Source organism: Fringilla coelebs (genome assembly GCF_963513975.1).
Source record: "Fringilla coelebs genome assembly, chromosome: Z".
Classification (NCBI taxonomy): Eukaryota; Metazoa; Chordata; class Aves; order Passeriformes; family Fringillidae; genus Fringilla; species Fringilla coelebs.
The window spans coordinates 25127722-25145935 of NC_140031.1; the positions used below are offsets into that span (position 1 = coordinate 25127722).

The window sequence follows — 18214 nt, forward strand, 5'->3', positions numbered from 1 at the left end:
GAGAGAGGGGCAGAAACGGAGCGGAGCAGGTGCAAGAGGCGCTTTTTGCTGTCTGGTCTGTCAGGTTGTGGCGGGAGAGCGGAACGCAGGAGAGAGGTGAGGTAGCGGGGGAAGGGAGAAGCAGGTTGCGTTCCGGCGGCTGTGCTGTCCGGGGCAGGTCCCGGGCTGGGCCGAGTGGGAGGTCCGGGAGCAGAAGGTGACCCGGAGCCGGCGCACGAAACGCCCCAGGGCTTCGGAACGCGGCGGGAAGGCGGTGTCGCTTTGCGAAGAGCCTCCGGGGATCGGCTTCTGGCTGGGATCGGCTTCTGGCTGGGATCGGCTTCCCGGGGACTCGTCACGGGCAACGTGTAGGCAGCGCGCCCTTCCCGCTCCCCCGGTCAGCAAACTGCGCCGGCACCATCCCGAGGCGTGTGCGGCTCGCAGGATGAGGGAGTGGAGGTGAGCGTGTGCGCCGAGCCGCTTACTCTTCGTTGTGAAACTACTACGAAGCAGAAAGTCACGGGGGCTGGACAGTGATGTCTCCTCAAATAACCAGCAGCCATCTAGGAATGCATTTGACGCTGCTGCACTTTCGCTGTTTGTTGCAGTGTTTTTTGGTTATGCTTAAAAGGTCATAGTACTTAATATTTTCTATTGTTTCTGACCTAAATAGGTACTTTGCCCTGTCATCCTTCGTTCTTCAAGACTAGAAAAGCTATTTGCACTTTGCTCACCAGTAATCGATGATCTGAGAGTGAGTGTAAACTCTAGTTTTCATTATTCTGCTTTAATGTTTCCTGGAGAAATATATTTAGTGTTTGTGGGCATGCATTTATGCTGCATTGTTAAGGCTTAATAATATTATTATTACAGATTTGACACTGCTTTAACTTGCAAAGCAATAACTTGAAAAATATTAACCTGATTTCCCATGAAAAAGAATGAAGTTTTGTGATTGAGTTATGTCAGAGGAACATGGTTAGCCTATTTCCTGTCATAAACATTTTGTACAATGTTTACTTACCTTGCCAGGGAACAGCTTTAGAGATGGGAGGCAGAATGTTGAGAATTATGGGGAAATTTTCAGTGAATGCATTGAAGTCATCAAGTTTGTGCAATGAGGTAAGCTTTCCCCCAGTTTTGATAATTCCTCTGTGAGCAAGGGAAACACTTGTCTTATTCTGAGTAAGCTTTTTTAAATTGATTTGCTGGTTTTTTGTTTGGGTTTTTTTGTTTTTAACAGTTGGCCTCTGGACAATGCATACTTACATGTTGGAATGGGACTTCAGAATTGGGAATTGAATTTGTAAATTTTGTATAACTTTTTGACTGCTTAACTCTTGTCATTGTTAAATTACTTACACAAGTAATTAGATGTATTTAAAATTTTTAGGCTATTGAAAAATATTTTGATGCTGCCATAAATTTTTACTGAATATTCCAGATATTATTTGGATCAACTTTGGTTTAAACCTCAGTGTGGACATCAACTTCAAGCATCTGCTTTTAAATAGTTGGTGTTTTGACCTTATATAAATATCTGGCAACAATATCCGTTCCTGTAGATTTTTTTTTAGTTTACTTTTCTACAGCTGCCAAAAATGTGGCTGCAAAGTAGCCAGTTGTAACAATTAACACTCTCTATGATTCTTTTTTCCTGCAAGTACATGTATTTCAGAAATACAAAAATGAGAGTCATGGGTGTGACACAGCGAAACTGCAGCCTGAGAAACTACAGTTCTCCACCAGGTATAAGTTTATGTTGTTTTCTTTATAGTAAGGATTAATTTAAAAGTGAATAAAAACAAAAAGCACTTTTTATTTCTGTACACTTTCTGTTCTATTGTATTCTTTTGGTCATTCTTTATAGAATTTAATGCATGAAATATAAGTAGAGCACTTAGATGGCTCAAGGACTGAAGAGTGTTGCTGCTCTTTTCTCAGTGGATTCACCGTATAAAGCCTTTAGAAAACAATAATAAGCAAAGGTACATGTTATAAGAAGTCAGGTCAGTTGTGAAGCATGCTGGAACCCCTCATTAACTGTTCCTTTAAGATGCTACTTCAGTGTGTCTCTGATGAGACAGATGATCTGTAGGTGGTAAAGCAATGTTAGCTTAAATATTGTTGAATTCTGTGTGGCCTATCAAAGATGAACTATACTACTTTTTTCCTGAAACACAACTTCAATAGCTTGAATAACTGAATTTGTGTCGGTTTCATAAAAAATTACCTTGATAACTTATTTTCTAGCTAAGCTGTGAGAGAAAGAATGTATCTTGCAAGAAAATAGCTTTTAAAATTTTCCAGTCCCATATTTTCTCAACACAGGTCAGCTTACCTTTTGTTCCTGAGAATTATGCTGTATAGCTTTAAGGCTTAAAGAAGAAACAACTTTTCAAATTGATTATCTAATCTCCAGTTCAGATGAATGTCAGCATTACAGTTGTCTTGAACTGAGGTATGCTTCTGCAGAGTAGGATGATGATACTTTCCTGTGTTGCCTTTTTTCTCTTCTTTCTAAATTACAGCTGTTTTCTCAAGAATTTCTCTTTTTTTGAGGTGGGGAGAGGTTTATTTAAATTTAAGTTCATATCTTTAAAAAATTAAAGTCGTAGAGATTACAGATTGTCATGACTTGAAATTCTGAATGTTTTTTTTAAATAAGGTTTTTAGAAGTTTTCTTAAATGTATTTCTACGTTGGGTTCTGTCAGAAAAGTAGTTTCTTTTTTTTTTTTTTTTTTGTTTCCAGGAGATGTTAAGTCTCTGCATTCTGTCATTAATCCTCATATATCCAGGTACATCAAGCTAGTTTATTGTTGGGATGTAACTTCGTAACTTCAGTCAGAACAATTGATGGGATAAAGAAATTGTAGGTTGTTGCCATGCCTGTCTGATGTGCATGTTTAATATAAAGTTAGTACTTGCTTACCTTTACCCTTGTGGCATTTCAATAGAGAATGCTTGCTGGTGGCACAGAGGTCCTGTGTTGTCCCTTGCTTGCACCATCATAACCAAAACCAGGCTGTTAGGGAAGCTCCAAATCCATGGTATTGCTGGGAGGTGAAGAAGGGGGAAGGGTATCTTGGCAACCAGACCCTGCGGTGGGCAGGGCTGTGTGCCTAAGCTGCCAAAGAAGTGCCTTAGGGCTGAAGTTCCCTTGGAAGGGTAGTGTGTACCTGAGGGTGCGGTCAAGTCAGCAGTAATGGTGAGCATGGGGGCTGATCACAAGCCTGTGTTGTGCAAAACAAGCAAAGCAATTCTGGAAGCAGGTCGTTCAGGAAGGAAGAGTAGGCTGAACTGGATCAAGGACAGCTTCATGGGAACTTGGGTGTGTTGTATTTGGGGTGTAAAGCATATATATGCAATAGGTTGTTTACAGCACCAGGGATTGGGATGGACAAGAGAGGGGAGGGGCTGTTTCTGTTTGTCGGGAGGGCAGATGGGTGAGCATGATCCCAAGAGGGGGCCTTCCATGAAGTGGAGCTTGGAAACCTGTTGCAACACTGTTCTGTATTATTGATTTGAAGAAAATCCATATTTGAAGAAAAACCATATCAATACTGACATTTTTCAGTGTACACTATATCAGATATGCAGCAGAGAAACAATGCTATTAATCTAGTGTGCTGTTCTTGGGGAATATCAACTATGCAAATAAGAATTATCAAAGGCTTAAAAAATTACTGCACTAACTGCAATGTTTTCACTTCATGCAGAATCCGAAACATTGGCATTATGGCCCACATTGATGCAGGCAAAACTACGACAACAGAGAGGATGCTGTATTATTCTGGATATATAAGAACACTTGGAGGTTAGAAATGCTTTTTGTATATCAGTAGGTTTAAGAAATTTATAGTGTTCAATTACATGCAGTACAGTTGCTGGTGGAATACCTCATGTCTCCGCAGTTGTTCCAAAGTTGTGCTGCAGTTTAATTGAATTTTAATGTCTGTTCCTTCCTTTTTGCACTAAGGCAGTTTTGATTTCAGATATCATAGGTTGATATTTTTCTTTTACTTTCAGCATGTTATGTTTTGTTTAAAATTTAATTACAGAATCTCTTTATTTTGCTGGTTGCTAATTGGCCATTCTGGTAAAGCAGTTTGTTGAGTTCTCTTTTGACCTATAAAGAGGGCAGAGTAAGAAATATATGTATTTCTTTTGAAAGCCATGACACAGAAAGACTTCTTTGCTACAGCAAGTTTAATAAAATTCTTCAAGATTGAAATGGTCACAGCAGCCTCTGTTTGTGTTTTGTTTTGACATTTTAAGTTTTATACCTTGTTCTCAATTGTATATGACTGATAGAAAACATTCGGCTTGTGAAGCAGTTGAACTTGGGATCCTGCTAATTTAAAAATGTGAACTGCTTCTCTTGTTATTAAAAAGTAAAGAAAGCCCAACCTCTTACTTGGTGGTTTGTTTGTTTTTACTTTACTTTTGATTTAATTACCTTTTGATTACCAAATTTTAAAATGCCAGTCACATTCCATACAGTGAGTGCAGCCAGGTTTTTTAAAGTTGTAGTTTGCTCGTGATTTTGGACTTTTCTTAGTTTTTAAGATGCTCATGGTGTTACTGGGATTAAGAAAAACACAAAGGTTGTTGGAATTGCTTGTCTTTCACTTGCAGGGCATTTATTATTTATTCCTAGGAAAGGGACCCTGGGTAAATAACCTGACATTGTAATGTTTTCAAAAAGACTAATTTTCATAGCTCACACACACACACACATATATATATATATATACGTAAAAGGGACTATTTCCAACTCTCTCTTGACATCTGTATTTGAAGACAATTTCAGATTTTCAATTGATTACCTACCCAATCCTATTTTCTGCTTGCAGATGTTGATGATGGAGACACGGTGACAGATTTTATGGCACAAGAGCGAGAACGTGGCATTACCATTCAGTCTGCTGCTGTTACATTTGACTGGAAGGACTACAGAATCAATCTGATTGACACCCCAGGTACTGTTCTTTAGTTACACTCGTATTATTAAGGGAGAGAGGGTGAGGTGGAGTGTCACAGAGTGTCTTTGTCTTAAATGTGGTGCAAAATTTAATTGGTTTAATAGCATCAATAAAAACACTTATACTAAGCTCTGTTCAGCTTTGGATAATTATTGCTTGCTGATTGCAAATCTAGCTTATATGAAGTGAGGTCAGATGTGTCCACATTAAATTGTTCTCAGCTCTAGGATTGCATTATAATAATCGTGTTTATTCCAAAAACTGATAGGTTTATTTCTCTGGGAGTAAAGAAAAAGTGGTTATGACTTGATTTGAAAGGAAAAAAAAAGCTGTTTAAATGTGTAATGACCTATTGATGGTGCTTGTTTGAATTATGATGGTATAAAAGAAGGATTGTTTTTTAGGCCATGTGGACTTTACAGTGGAAGTTGAGCGTTGTCTGAGAGTCCTGGATGGAGCAGTAGCAGTATTTGATGCTTCAGCTGGTGTTGAGGTAAAATCAACTGTTAGATTTTTTTTTTGTGTGTGAAGGGGAGTAATTTTCTCAAACCCTTTGTGTTTGTTTAGTCTTTCAGTTCCCCAGGAAAGATGAAATTAAATCCTTGTGCCCAATTGAGTCTGTCAGTGTTCCATTATGGGGACCCAGGGACCCTTCACTGAACAGTCCACTGGATCAGAGTGTGGTTGAATACCTTGTTCAGGGTCATATGCAAACAGAAAGTTACCCTCCTATAGGGTCCTTAATTGATCTGTTGGTGCCTCAGGAAAGATCCAGGGAGACATGCCAACAGCTTAAGAGAAGCCCTGGACCTTCACAGTGCAGTATGTTATCTGCTGCTAGCAACTGTTAGCACCCTTACAGGACTAAGAATTAACAGTTTATGGAATAGCACTCCTCATTAATGTAATTGAAAACTGTGACAGGTTAAGGTTTGAAGACTTCTGATGATAGCATTTGGCTGCAAATGTGTCTTCAAAGCAATATGCTAACCAGCTCTAATCCCTAACCAAAGCTAGTTTAAGGTAGTCATTCAGCATGGATAGAGTACAGTTCTTACCCAATAGATGTCGCTGTAGGAATGAAGACAAGTTCAGCCTGTTGTCTGATCCCAGAAGTTCCCAGGAGCCAACTCCTCCCCATTTTTAATTTACTGTAATACTATTTTTGTGTTTAGGTGGAGCTTCAGTGACTGTAGTCATGCATCATGTTTAGTGGGGGTGGTCATACCTTCTAGCTGGGTACTATCAGTGTTACATCTAAGGTCACCTTTAAGATGGAGGTGTATGTCTGTGACCTTGCCATGGTTCCTGGTTCAACAGCCAGAAAACTTGCATTTTTCTCCCTTGGTTGGCAGCTGCTATGTGGCTTACCAGCTACAAGGTACCAAAGAGTTCCCCCTCTTGCAAGGATTTAAACAGAACCTGGACACAGTGTCTTCACTCTGTTCAGCATGTATTTTGTGTGAGAAGTCAGGCATGCTGATCACATCCTATCTGGGGATACTGCATCTCACCCTGTAGTTTCCACAGTTACAAATTATCTTAGAGGGTGAATGTGCCTTCCTGATTTTCTCTGATTCTACCTCCAGTCACTCAGTTATTTTCCCACAGCGTTTAATGACTTTAATCAGGCTGAAATAATGTACAGAGGTTTTTCTCTGCATATCTCTCTCAATGCTTTTATAAAAATTTAGCTTCAGTAAGCTGAGCATTTAATTTTAAATCTTGTAGTGCACAGGAATTTCCATGGTAATGAGCAGCAAGTAAGTGTGATTACCATTATAAGTTTGGAATTTTTTTTTTTTGTTGCTGTCTTTTACAAATGTTGATTGAGGTGAATGCTTCTGACTAGCTCCACAAATGGAATGAAATTAATATAGGCCAGTTTCTCATTTTCACATTTCATGTAGAAAATAGATAATTTTCAGGCATGTTTTCTCCCTCCCCAGTGGTCTTTTTAACAGAGTGCAGAAAAGGTGGAGGCAGGCTAGAACTGGACTTTTACAGCATGAGATGTTTCAGTAGTTCAATCCTGTAAAAAAGTTACATGTGAAATCCCTCTTGCATGGGACATACATTTTTCCTGGATGAGGAAACTCTTAATCACTGTAAGCCACATTATTTAACTTGCTACTGGAAAACATTTAGGTGCCATTAAATATGAATCTGAACTGAGTAATAGCCTCCACCCTCAAAAACAAAGCAATTAGATCTGCTTGTTTTTTTCCAAAACTCTGTAGCAAATTCTTGCATTATTCCATGTAGTGGTAAGAGACTATTACTGATTCTGAACTAATTTTTCTATATACCTGCTTTAATTTTCAAATAAAAATACATATGATAAAGGCTTCAGCAGTGCACAAATTACTGTTAAAACCACAGCAGTTTTTGGTGTTGTGTGTGTATGCCATAAAAAGGCTTGCCTGTGTGTGCCTAAGTAATTTGGTAATAAAGCATAAAGTCACTATATTACAGAGTTTTCCCCCTATATGCTCTCCATAATGCTTATTTTCTCTTCACATTCCCTTGCCACTATGCCTGCATGCCCTTAGAGCAGGAAAGGAAATGATAACAGCTGAGAGATAAGACAAAGCTGCTTTTGGAGTTCATCTGTGATGCTAGATAGGGGATTGTCACAGTACACACCACAGTTCCCTTCTCTACTCTCAACTCAGACCTTCAGTGCTGTTGGGGTACATGTAGTTCAGCTGTTGACACTAATGTTTCCATTTTGTCTTTGCTTTAGGCACAAACTCTTACAGTCTGGAGACAAGCAGACAAACACCAGATACCACGAATTTGCTTTTTAAACAAGATGGACAAAAACAGGGCAAGGTATTTAGGCAGTTATTTTAATCGTTGTTAAGAAGCTTATAAGAGAATGTCTAGCATTTTCTGTTAAGCACAGAGCAGCCCAATTATGTTAATACTTATGTTAATACTATATACTTCTTTGGTTATGGAAATGCATATTTTTGTATAATTCTAGAAGTAATTTTTGCAGTAAATAGGGAATGGTGAGCCTATCATACTAATATCATAAAATTTTGTTTAACTTAGTATCTTTTTTTTGTAGTTTTACATATGCTGTCGAGAGCATCAAACAAAAGTTGAAGACAAAACCTTTACTGTTACAGGTAAGCTTAGAAATTAAATGCTTGTTTCGTTTCTTTTGAATGGAATACTTTCTTATTTTTTTTTTTTCATCTGTCTAAAGTCTATGTTCGATTTGCAGTTGCCTATTGGGGAAGCCAAGACCTTCAGAGGACTGGTTGATGTTGTAACTATGGAGCAAATAATTTGGAAACCTACTTCTGATGTGGATGATGGAAAAAATTTTGAACGAAAGCTGCTGCTGGAGACTGATGATCCAAACCTGTTTCAAGAAGTCCAGGATGCAAGAAATACCTTAATAGAACAAGTAAAGTTCTAAAGTAAATACATAATATATTTAAAACCATTACACAGAGCAGTAGGAAAAATAGGCTGAAAGAGACCTCTGGAAGTGTTTGATTAGGTGATCTGCTTGAAGCATTAGGTCGACTTGTTCAGGCTTGTTCAGCTGAGTTTTCAAGTCAAAGGATGATGATTCTCTGTAGGCAGCCTGTCCCAGTGTTTGACCATAATTTCTTTATGTCCAGTGGGTTTTTACTGTGGCACAAGCTGGGACTGCCATGCTGGTGCTTTCCTTGTCTACCTCTGAGGAGAATCTGGTTCTGCTTTCCCTGGAGCAGGGCCACTACCTCTAGTTCAAATAGTAAGACCTCTAGTTCAAATAGTAAATTTGTATCCTGATTTAGCTTCTCCAGGCCAGACAAACCAATCTTTCTGGGCCTCTAGCTGTGCTCCAGCCCCATTAGTGATTTTCTAATGGAGTTCCTACAATTTGTCAGTCTTTTTTGTGCTGGGGAAGCTAAAAGCAGACAGTGTTTCTACTGTCTTAGATGCCAAAATATATTTGGTACATTCACATGAAACATGACAGATGTGACTTGAAACCTGCAGAGTATCCATACTCTTCTGATGTGACAGCTAAAAGCTGGATGGCACTAAATGCTGTATTAGGAGCAGCTCAGTCCAATAATAAATCATTCATTTTTTTTGGAAGGGCTGCCTTCCATACAACTTTGAGTAACATTGTGCAAGTGCATAAACAGATTATGTTACCTCTCAGTTTCCTTTGAAATTGGAGAGATCTATTTTATATTGCTCTGAGTTCAGTAGAACATATACACAATCTGGTTTTCAAACTTAGTAGGTTATAAAATGGCAGTGTTAATACCCAGCCTTTTTTCTTAAGAAATATGTTGTCAGGTAGAAAGGTTTGTAAGAACAGTGTTGGTTTTTTTCCTCTTTGTTTTCTGGGCCCTTCCTGAAGGAGGAAAGGGTGGACCAGTAGTGTGACAATTGAGATAGCCTTGTGTTTGTAAAATATTTTTTGAAATGCTTTCCATGCTGTTAATATTCCTTATCGAAACCCTGTAAAATGTAGCATTTTGAATACTGGCCGTTTTGCAGACGTTACTTTCACTTAATTAAATGAACTATTTCCTTTATCTCTCATGTTTTAACTGTTAACTTGATAAGACTTCTAATTGCTTGTCAAGAGTTTATTTCAGAATTTGGCCAATTGGTGTGTAGCCAATAGAGAGGGCAAAGTGCTTTCCCGCTTTCCTGTGCTTGGGTGTCCTCAATCTGTGACAGTGCAGGGATGTATGTTAGACTTTTAAGGAATTAAATTACATATCAATCTAACTGGTACAATTTGAAAACAGAGACATGCTCTTGGACCTACAAGCCCTTGACATGAAGAACGCCAAAATGCCATGATGCTTTTCTGTTTTTTCCAGCTCATTATCTATTGGCTTGTAAAGATTGTTTATTGCTTACTTCAGGCTTCCCCGTGTTTGCAGGACTGAAGTACATCAGTTAAACCCTTCATGGCTGTCGCTGTATGGCTGAAGGTTTTTTTTCATTTCATGGAGAAGTACAAGCATTCTGTCTCCCACTGATGTTTTGCTTGACAGCAGCTTTATAAGGGGATTTTTTTCCCCCCATCTTTTCTTGAAGCTTTCATTTCCATAATTTTATATGATTTGAGTTTATATTTGGTGATGTCTTTAAAGGCTTTGTTTCTGCTCTGTTTAGCTATATATTCTAAGTAAGTAAAATATGTAACTTTTCTGTGAAACTGCTGTATGCCAAATAATAAAGAACTATTCTGTTGAAGGTTGCAGATCTGGATGATGAATTTGCTGAACTGGTTCTAGGAGAAAATAGTGAAAATTTTGACTTAATACCAGCTGACAAGGTATTTTTTTACATTTACAAGTGTTTATTAGCTCTTATTGCAAGGGTTTGGGTTATTCTTTCTTTGACACATGCAAATTATGATTTTGTAGATTTTTCAGTAAAATGAGATCACATCATCTTACGCAGTAAATTAACAGTAGTGTGGATTTAGAACAATATATTCAGAGTTAGTAGGAATTTTATAAAGATATGCTATGATTCTTAGGCATAGAGGCTTTATTTTAAAAGTTGGGTACATTTATTCAGGAAGGTGGGGTTTTCTTTTTTTTGAAAGACTGCTGCAAAAGAGTTAAGGAAAAGGTGAATGGAACTTTCAGGTAGACTCAGTGCAGTTTGTGACTGAGCTGCTGATTCTCACTAACAAAAATAGCCTCTCAGTACTTTGAAATGGTTGCATCTTTAGACACTGCATGTTGAAAGCAGTGAGTTACAACTGAACATACTTATACTGAATTCAAAGGATTGTTATAACAAGAACAGCAGCAGATTTGTGTGAAATGTTTAGAAATCTAAAACCAGTGTCTTCTGTTTTAGCATCTAAATGTTTGGGTTTATGGTTTGGAGCTTCCTAAAAGCAGTGAAAGGATTTTGGATGAGTGATGTTTTATTTACAAACATACTTTTTAGCGTTTTGGAGATTTGATTATCTGTATCTAATAGGTGGAGTGCAACTAAATTGTAGATCATGTATTAACAGAAAATAATTATTTCTTTGCAGCTGCAGTCTGCTATCCGCAGAATCACGCTAGCTCAGAAGGCTGTCCCTGTCCTCTGTGGCAGTGCGCTGAAGAACAAAGGGGTGCAGCCATTACTGGATGCTATTACCTTGTACTTGCCTGCACCTAATGAGCGTTCATATGAGTTTCTGTGAGTACAGGTAGAAAAGGAGATTCAGAAAAAAAGAAGGAAAGATAAGTAGGAAAACACAAAAGAAGAAAATTAAATATTTTAACAAATCATTAATATTTTAAAAATATTTACTATCTTTAGGTGTTAAGTAATAGTAGAGATGTGTGGACAGAAAAATACACTTGAGTATTGAACTTGCTTTGGTCAGTTCTACTGGAATTGGATGCATTTATCTCCAGTTGTCAAACTTGGACTTTGGAGTACTTTTAGTCTTTTTTTAATCTGAGGACATTGTCATTTCACAAAAACATGATCTAGGAATCCTGTTTAGTATTGTCTGAATCACATAACATCTTACATAACATATCCTATTGGAGGTGAAACTGCTTAGATTATTATTTTTTGGTATAAATTACAGTTTTTGAAAGTCTGCCTCCATTAACATTGCAGTAAGAAGGATATCACCTCTTAAATGAGTGAAACCTTAAGTAAATGTGAGTATGAATGGAATAATCCTACAAGTATGCTTTTTGTTGTGCATTTTATTTTGCAGACAGTGGTACAAGGACGACCTGTGTGCCCTGGCATTCAAAGTTCTTCATGATAAATGTCGTGGACCACTAGTTTTTGTTCGTGTTTACTCAGGTTCATTGAAACCTCAGTCAGCTGTATATAATATTAACAAAAGTTGCACGTGAGTAAGATAGAGGTGTGGTTCAGTGTAGAATTGGAATGCCTGTTAAAAGTCCTGAGTAACAGAGAATTTAATTTTCAGGGAGAGAATGAGCCGGCTGCTCCTGCCTTTTGCTGATCAGCAAATTGAAATACCATCACTAATGCCTGGCAACATTGCTCTGACTGTTGGGTTAAAACAGGTAATGAAAAATACGGATACTGGAAAGGAGGTTGTTTCACTAGTGTGCTTTCTACTTCTGTGATACCATATCTCTTATGTTCTTGACTATGGTGACATAGGTAAACTTGCTTTATTTGAAGTACATTTAGATGTACTTCCTCCTAAAATTAAATACCACAGTCTACAAATATCAGTAATTGACCTGGAAACTGTAGTACGGATTGGAAAAGACTGAAAGCTGAAGGTGTATTTTGTAAGGGTTGGGCTGGTATTAATACTGTAACTCCTAAAATACAGTGTAATGTCATGAAGATACCTCCTGTGGCAAAGGGGAATGATGGTCTGAATCAGTTACCCAAAAGGAACAGTCTCAAGTTGAAGTAAATGTGTTTTGTGCTTGCTTCTATTAGGTTGATAATTTCTTACTATGAACAGGCTGCATGAATCTCATTTACACAGATTTTCTAAAATGTAACCAGCTTTGGCATACATTTTGAGTTTGGGGTTTGTTTTTTTTTTTCACATCACTTCCTGTGTTGATCTGTAGAGTGCCACTGGAGATACCATAGTGTCATCAAAAGCTTCAGCTGTTGCTGCAGCACGCCGAGCTGGAAGGGATGCTGGGGAAAAGAAAAGGTCTGGGAGTGGTGTAGACAGTCTTCTGCTGGCAGGTGTTGAGATCCCTGAGCCTGTCTTCTTCTGTACCATTGAACCGCCTTCAATGGCCAGACAACAAGGTACAATGCAGCCACCTAACTGGGTGATTGAGTTGAACAAACTGAACAGCTCGGTGATCTAGTATGGTTCTTTCTGGTGTTTTTCATACTGATGGTATACTTCAGATGATGATTGTCCTCTGCTATTACTGCATCAAGGAGTAGTGGTACTACTACTTTTCTAGTTTTTGTGTCTAGAAAAGTAGTAGTTCTTAATTTAGAAATAGAAGGATGGAGGTACTTATTCTGAGTTTTGCTGCAGTTACAGTGGTGGGCTGTACATAGTGTCCAGAGTACAAATAACCTTGAAATGTGAGGTTTTTTTCAGCTGGCACTCTCAGTTTTACTCTATAAAGTCTTTATATACCAAGAATTCTCTGTGTCTAGTTAGGGCTCATCCTTGCATCCTTACAGTCCTGTAATCTTACTGTCTTTCTCAACAGTACCTGTACCAGACAGCTTGGTAATATGTACCAGACAGCTTGGTAATTTCTTTTTGGAAATACCCTTTAAATTTTATATCTTTGTTCTAACAAAGCTGAGCTTGTTTGGGGGTGAAGAGGAGGAGGAGAAGTACCAGTGTACTTTGACAGAATGGAGTAAGGTAGAAAACAGATTTGGAGCAAGATGTATACAGGCTGAGCCACTGGGTTATAAGGTGTTTAGATGTTTTAGTTGATGATTTTGTGGTGTTTAGATGTTTTAGTTTGCTTTTGTTTGTTTACTTTTGTTGCTTTTTTCCCCCAAAGACTGTAAGGTATGATGAATGCAGTCTTGGCTCTTGGTTCATCATTCTGCTGCTTTCCTCAGCAATTAAGATAATGAGGAATCAGAAAAAAACCCAAAACCCAAAAAAATGATATACATTTTCATTTGGACCATTTTATGTCAAACTCATCTTGAAGTACTTAAGTAAATAATGTAAGAGTTGACATTTTTCTTATCAGTTATTTGCTGGCTTCATGAATAATTTGTAGATTCCAGTCTGTCTTCATAGAAACACAAAATATCACTCTGAAAATAATATGTATAATAATTAAATTCAAGCACTTTGTAGCATAGTTAATTTGTGGGATAAAATCAGAAGTTGCTGGTTATTTGTAATTTCACCTGACTTTTTTTGTTAAAATCTATGCTTCCCTAGGATTCTTTTGCTTGTTTTGAGGAAAGTGATATTTAGGCATTTACTCTTATCTTCAAATTACTGAATTCGCTTGAGATAAAATGTTTGATATTTCTATACAGACTTGGATAATGCATTGAGCTGCCTGCAGCGTGAAGATCCAAGTTTAAAAGTGAAGCCAGATCCTGACACAGGACAAGTAAGAAGAATCTTCTGTTGCTTATCTTACAATATTATTTTAGAACATTAAGACCATACTTTAGTTAGTTCATTTGCATATTGAGATTTTCTTGATTAAAAAGGACTCTCTGAATGTTCCTATGATATGTGTATGAAACTAAAATGGAGTCTTTGGCACTTGTGCTTTACAGAACAGAGGAAGTCACCCCGTGCTCTGCATGTTTTTGACAATTCTTTATTTAAAAAGGTTTGAATTACTAGTCTTTAAGGTTAGGTATTATCTTTTTTATTATGGAACAACACTCTCACTTAAATGATGTTTATGTTAGATGACTTAGAGCAATGTCTAGGGTCCTTAGAATTTGAAGTATTACGGCCGTTAGAATTAGAAGCATTTTTAAGAGATAATTTGAAGCATGCAATTCATTGCTTAAAGAATTTGCATTAAAACCTGAGTTTTGCATGTTTTTCCACTTCTCTCTTAATTATCTTCTCACCAGACTATCCTCTGTGGCATGGGAGAACTACACATAGAAATTATTCATGACCGAATCAAACGTGAATATGGAATTGAGACTTATTTGGGACCTCTTCAAATAGCATACCGAGAAACCATCTTAAATGCTGCCCAAGCTACAGGTAAAATGAGTGAATGCAAGAAACATCTTGTTTCTGGTTTTGTAGCTTGATTTACTTTAAATAATACATGAGTAGCTTTCAGATGAATTGTATGTTTTATTTTTTTCCTCCCCCTGCAGATATATTGGACAAAACAGTAGGTGATAAACGACACTGTGTAACTGCAGAGATAGAGGTGAGGCCCACATCAAGAGAAGGGGCAGCCACAAAACCCATCATCAGCTATGCTAAGAATGTCAGTGAAGTACTGCCCAAAGAACTCCAAGAAGCTATAGAAAATGGAATCACAAATTCATGCATTCAAGGTAAAGGATATATTGTGTCAGCTATACTGGTGTAATATTTTTGTAAGAAGCAATTTTCTGGAAGGAAAAACTGCTTGGTAGCTTGAAAAAAAGATAGTACCTATACCTACGACTAATGTATATGTAAGGTACAACGGAAAATTACAAAAACTACAAAAAATTCTACTACAAAAATCACCAAACATCTTTTTCTCTATGCCCGGAATGGAAGTCAGCATGCCTTTGGTTTGCTTTTAAGATTGTTGTCTTCTCAGTCACTCAACAGTGGGCTTGGAATTCTTTTGGTTTTTTTTTTAATGTGGTATAACAGGCAAGGTATTTACTTCATGACATCATGTAAACCATATTGATATAACAGAAATGATTTCATAGGCCAGCATGTATTACACTTCTATTACTGTTACTAATGCCTTTTTTTATTTTCAAATATGCTAAATCCATGAGTTTTCAGTAAAAAGCTTTACGTAATTGGAAAGTCTGTGTTTTATAAAGGATTAAAGTGCCCTTGAATAAATTAAAAGTATCCTTGACTTTTAATTAAAAATAGGAAGTCTTAAGTAACCTGTGGGCAAAAAACTGCCTTACAGTAAAATCAATAGATTGTGGATTAACAAAGGAGAATTTAAGAACCAGCATGAAGTGATTTTTTGTATTTGTTCTATGGAATTTGAAAGCATCTTTCATCTTTGGCTGCAGAATGTCTTAACCATGTTCTTTATGCTTCTTGAAGAAACTTCAGAACTGTGCTGTCTCCAGCCTAAAATTGATGCCATTAAAAAATTAAAAATACCTGGCCATGTTCTCCATTAAAAAAAAGTGATGTTTCTTTTCTCAGATGTGCTTCAGGCCTCATATCTAGTCTAAGACAGTTTGGTCTAATTGAGAGTCCTGGGTTGGAGGTAATCTGCCTAGGACACTAGTTTATCCTTTATAGAATTGAATTACCCCTGGAGTTTTGGTTATGTGTTAGTATCAGGCATTGCTGTAATTATATTGTGTTCAAAAGAAAAACAGGGAAAATATTGTGTCTTCTGGTTAAACAAAAGTTTTCCTTGCTTTCTCAAATGATGTCTTGGTCAAGAGACTAGTTTTAGAAAATAAAATGTACTTAAAAATAACTTTTTGGCAATGGTTGTCTGGATAAGTATGTTTAGGAGCTTCTGGTTCTGTGCTTTTTGTTTTTATCTGTGCTTTTGATAGAGAGTAAGAAAGTACGAGTCTGCATTCCTTTGTTTCTTTTGGTAAAGTTAGGTAATGACAAAACCTCTAAATGAGGAACAGGAGCCACACCCCTGGGGAGAGGACAGGAAAGGAAAGAGCGAAGAGGAACAGCAGAAACTTCAAGTCAATTCTGAAAAATTTTTGCATGTGTCTTAATATTTTGAAAACAAATGAGCTTTGTTTTTTTTTTTCCTTTTATCTCTTCCTCATGGCCCTACCCAGGACCTCTGCTTGGATTCCCAGTTCAAGATATAGATGTGACAGTGCAATCACTGACAGTGCACCCAGACACTTCGCACACAATGGTATCAGCCTGTGTCTCCCGTTGCTTGCAAAAGGTACAGTGAAACTGTAAGCTGCTGTAAACACAGTAGCATGATCTACTGCTGGGAAAATACATGTGTATCAATATCTGGTTATGTTCCTCTTTGCATGCCCTAGTAATGCCCTTGCTGGGGAATTTACAGCTTTTGCAAATAGAGAGTTTGAGTCGGCTTCAGTGATACAAATACTTATGTCAATTTTATTTTAAAAACCCATAGGAGTACATCAGTGTAACTTCCTTCCTTTCGTGTAGGCTTTGAAAAAAGCTGGTGTACAAATACTGGAGCCCCTGATGAACCTAGAAATCACAGTAAGTGAAGATCATCTCAGTGCAGCACTTGCTGATCTTGCACAGCGGAGAGGTAATATTCAGGAAATCCAGTCTCGTCAAGACAACAGAGTTGTGGTTGCTGCTGTTCCACTAGCAGAAATGATGGTATGTGATTACCTTACCAATGATAAAACTGATCTTTTTTATATGCTTTAAGATATTTGGCTTCAGTTTACTTTTCCTTAGTTATGTATAAGTAAATTTAGAATGTTTTTTTTAAATTGTATTTTAATTATTGAAGGTCAGAAGGAAGTGTCCTCAAATTGAGTAGCCAAATTCAGATTGCTAAACCAGCATGTATTCAGCTGTAAGCTAGAGAACTAGTAAATACTACTAAAATAGGTTTTATGGAGAACAGTTTTTAAAAAATATTATTATTGAATCATGAATGTGTTGCAATTCTAATACAGTAATATTAGAAAGTTAACTCACTAGTACACTGCAGTATACTTCTGACACTATTTCTCTCTCTGTGGTCTATGCAGCTTCCTATGGTAACTTATCTTCCCCTTATCTTGAGTGATGTGTATTTTCCATTTTGTCCAGGGCTACTCAACGGTTTTGCGGTCTCTAACATCGGGCTCAGCAACCTTCACATTGGAGCTTGCCAGTTATCAAGCCCTGAGCAGTCAAGAGCAAAGTGCACTTCTTCAGAGGAGGATGGGGTTGGCGTGATCTTTACTCTCTAGAAACAGTGTTTTCTGTCCTCCTGTTAAATATTTCCGTATGTACACCAGTGTGTTCGTCTGGGACCAACTGGTGATGGCAAATGAGTTAGCAGCTGTATGAACAGACTGCTTTTAACTGTCCAGGGAAGAAGGTTCAAGAGACTCTGCTCTGCTCGCATAACCTCATGATTGCAAAGCAGCGATGCAACCACAAATTGTTGCTCTGCAAATTCTTAGCTTGCAGACATTTGTAATGAGAAGTGATGCAAATCGTCTTCACAGAAATGAGCACTAAGTCCACCTTAATGTGCCACTGGGACTGTTTTCCTAATCTAGTAAATAAAGTTTGTGGAAGTTTTGTTTATCACTGAAATAACTTTACAGTTTTGTTTTCAGCTGTACAAAAACATATGGTTAATAAGCACTTTACATTCTACTGGTAGAAACTAGTTATGAGCCAGAGTTCAGGACTGGGTGTAATTTCTACCTGAGTTTAGCAAGTAAGTGAAATGATACTTCTGCAAATCAAGAAGAATCTGTGGAAAAAAAAAATACAAGAAAGGCAGTTTTTCTAGGACTAACTCCTACCTACCACCCTGCAGTATGTTGAGAATAGATTTGTTTGTTTACCTTTTGGAATTCGTGAATTAAGCTGTAATGATTCTGATTTGCTATGGGTTGCAATTATCTGATTACCTAGAAAAGGGGCAATTGATACTTTGAA

At 37.5% G+C, this 18214-nt stretch overlaps 1 protein-coding gene across 3 annotated transcripts; it reads left to right on the plus strand.

Moving 5' to 3' along the window:
* Nucleotides 1–3: 3 nt before the first annotated feature.
* Nucleotides 4–18200, plus strand: GFM2 (GTP dependent ribosome recycling factor mitochondrial 2). 3 transcript variants are annotated; one of them, XM_084225701.1, is made up of 22 exons: nucleotides 4–438; nucleotides 653–733; nucleotides 1012–1101; nucleotides 1644–1728; nucleotides 2733–2778; nucleotides 3700–3797; nucleotides 4837–4962; nucleotides 5370–5458; nucleotides 7712–7800; nucleotides 8042–8102; nucleotides 8183–8386; nucleotides 10196–10276; nucleotides 10997–11145; nucleotides 11681–11821; nucleotides 11903–12002; nucleotides 12531–12720; nucleotides 13945–14021; nucleotides 14503–14641; nucleotides 14761–14946; nucleotides 16390–16505; nucleotides 16745–16927; nucleotides 17369–18200. In XM_084225701.1, the coding sequence occupies exons 3-22, from the start codon at nucleotides 1027–1029 to the stop codon at nucleotides 17495–17497; spliced, it is 2364 nt and encodes a 787-aa protein (XP_084081827.1). In that variant the 5' UTR covers nucleotides 4–438; nucleotides 653–733; nucleotides 1012–1026; the 3' UTR covers nucleotides 17498–18200. The 3 variants fall into 3 exon arrangements, with proteins under 3 accessions (XP_084081827.1, XP_084081828.1, XP_084081829.1); XM_084225702.1 differs by having other exon boundaries at nucleotides 6–438; nucleotides 8201–8386; nucleotides 17369–18198; XM_084225703.1 differs by lacking the exons at nucleotides 4–438; nucleotides 653–733; nucleotides 1012–1101; nucleotides 1644–1728 and adding an exon at nucleotides 2336–2440.
* The last annotated feature ends 14 nt before the right edge of the window (nucleotides 18201–18214 follow it).

Bases quoted from the DNA above. Each gene is read 5' to 3' on its own strand.
- GFM2 (XM_084225701.1), top strand. From the start codon at position 1,027: ATGGGAGGCAGAATGTTGAGAATTATGGGGAAATTTTCAGTGAATGCA. The intron at 1,729-2,732 runs GTATAAGTTTAT...TTTTGTTTCCAG, and splicing joins AAACTACAGTTCTCCACCAG to GAGATGTTAAGTCTCTGCAT. The intron at 2,779-3,699 runs GTACATCAAGCT...CACTTCATGCAG, and splicing joins ATTAATCCTCATATATCCAG to AATCCGAAACATTGGCATTA.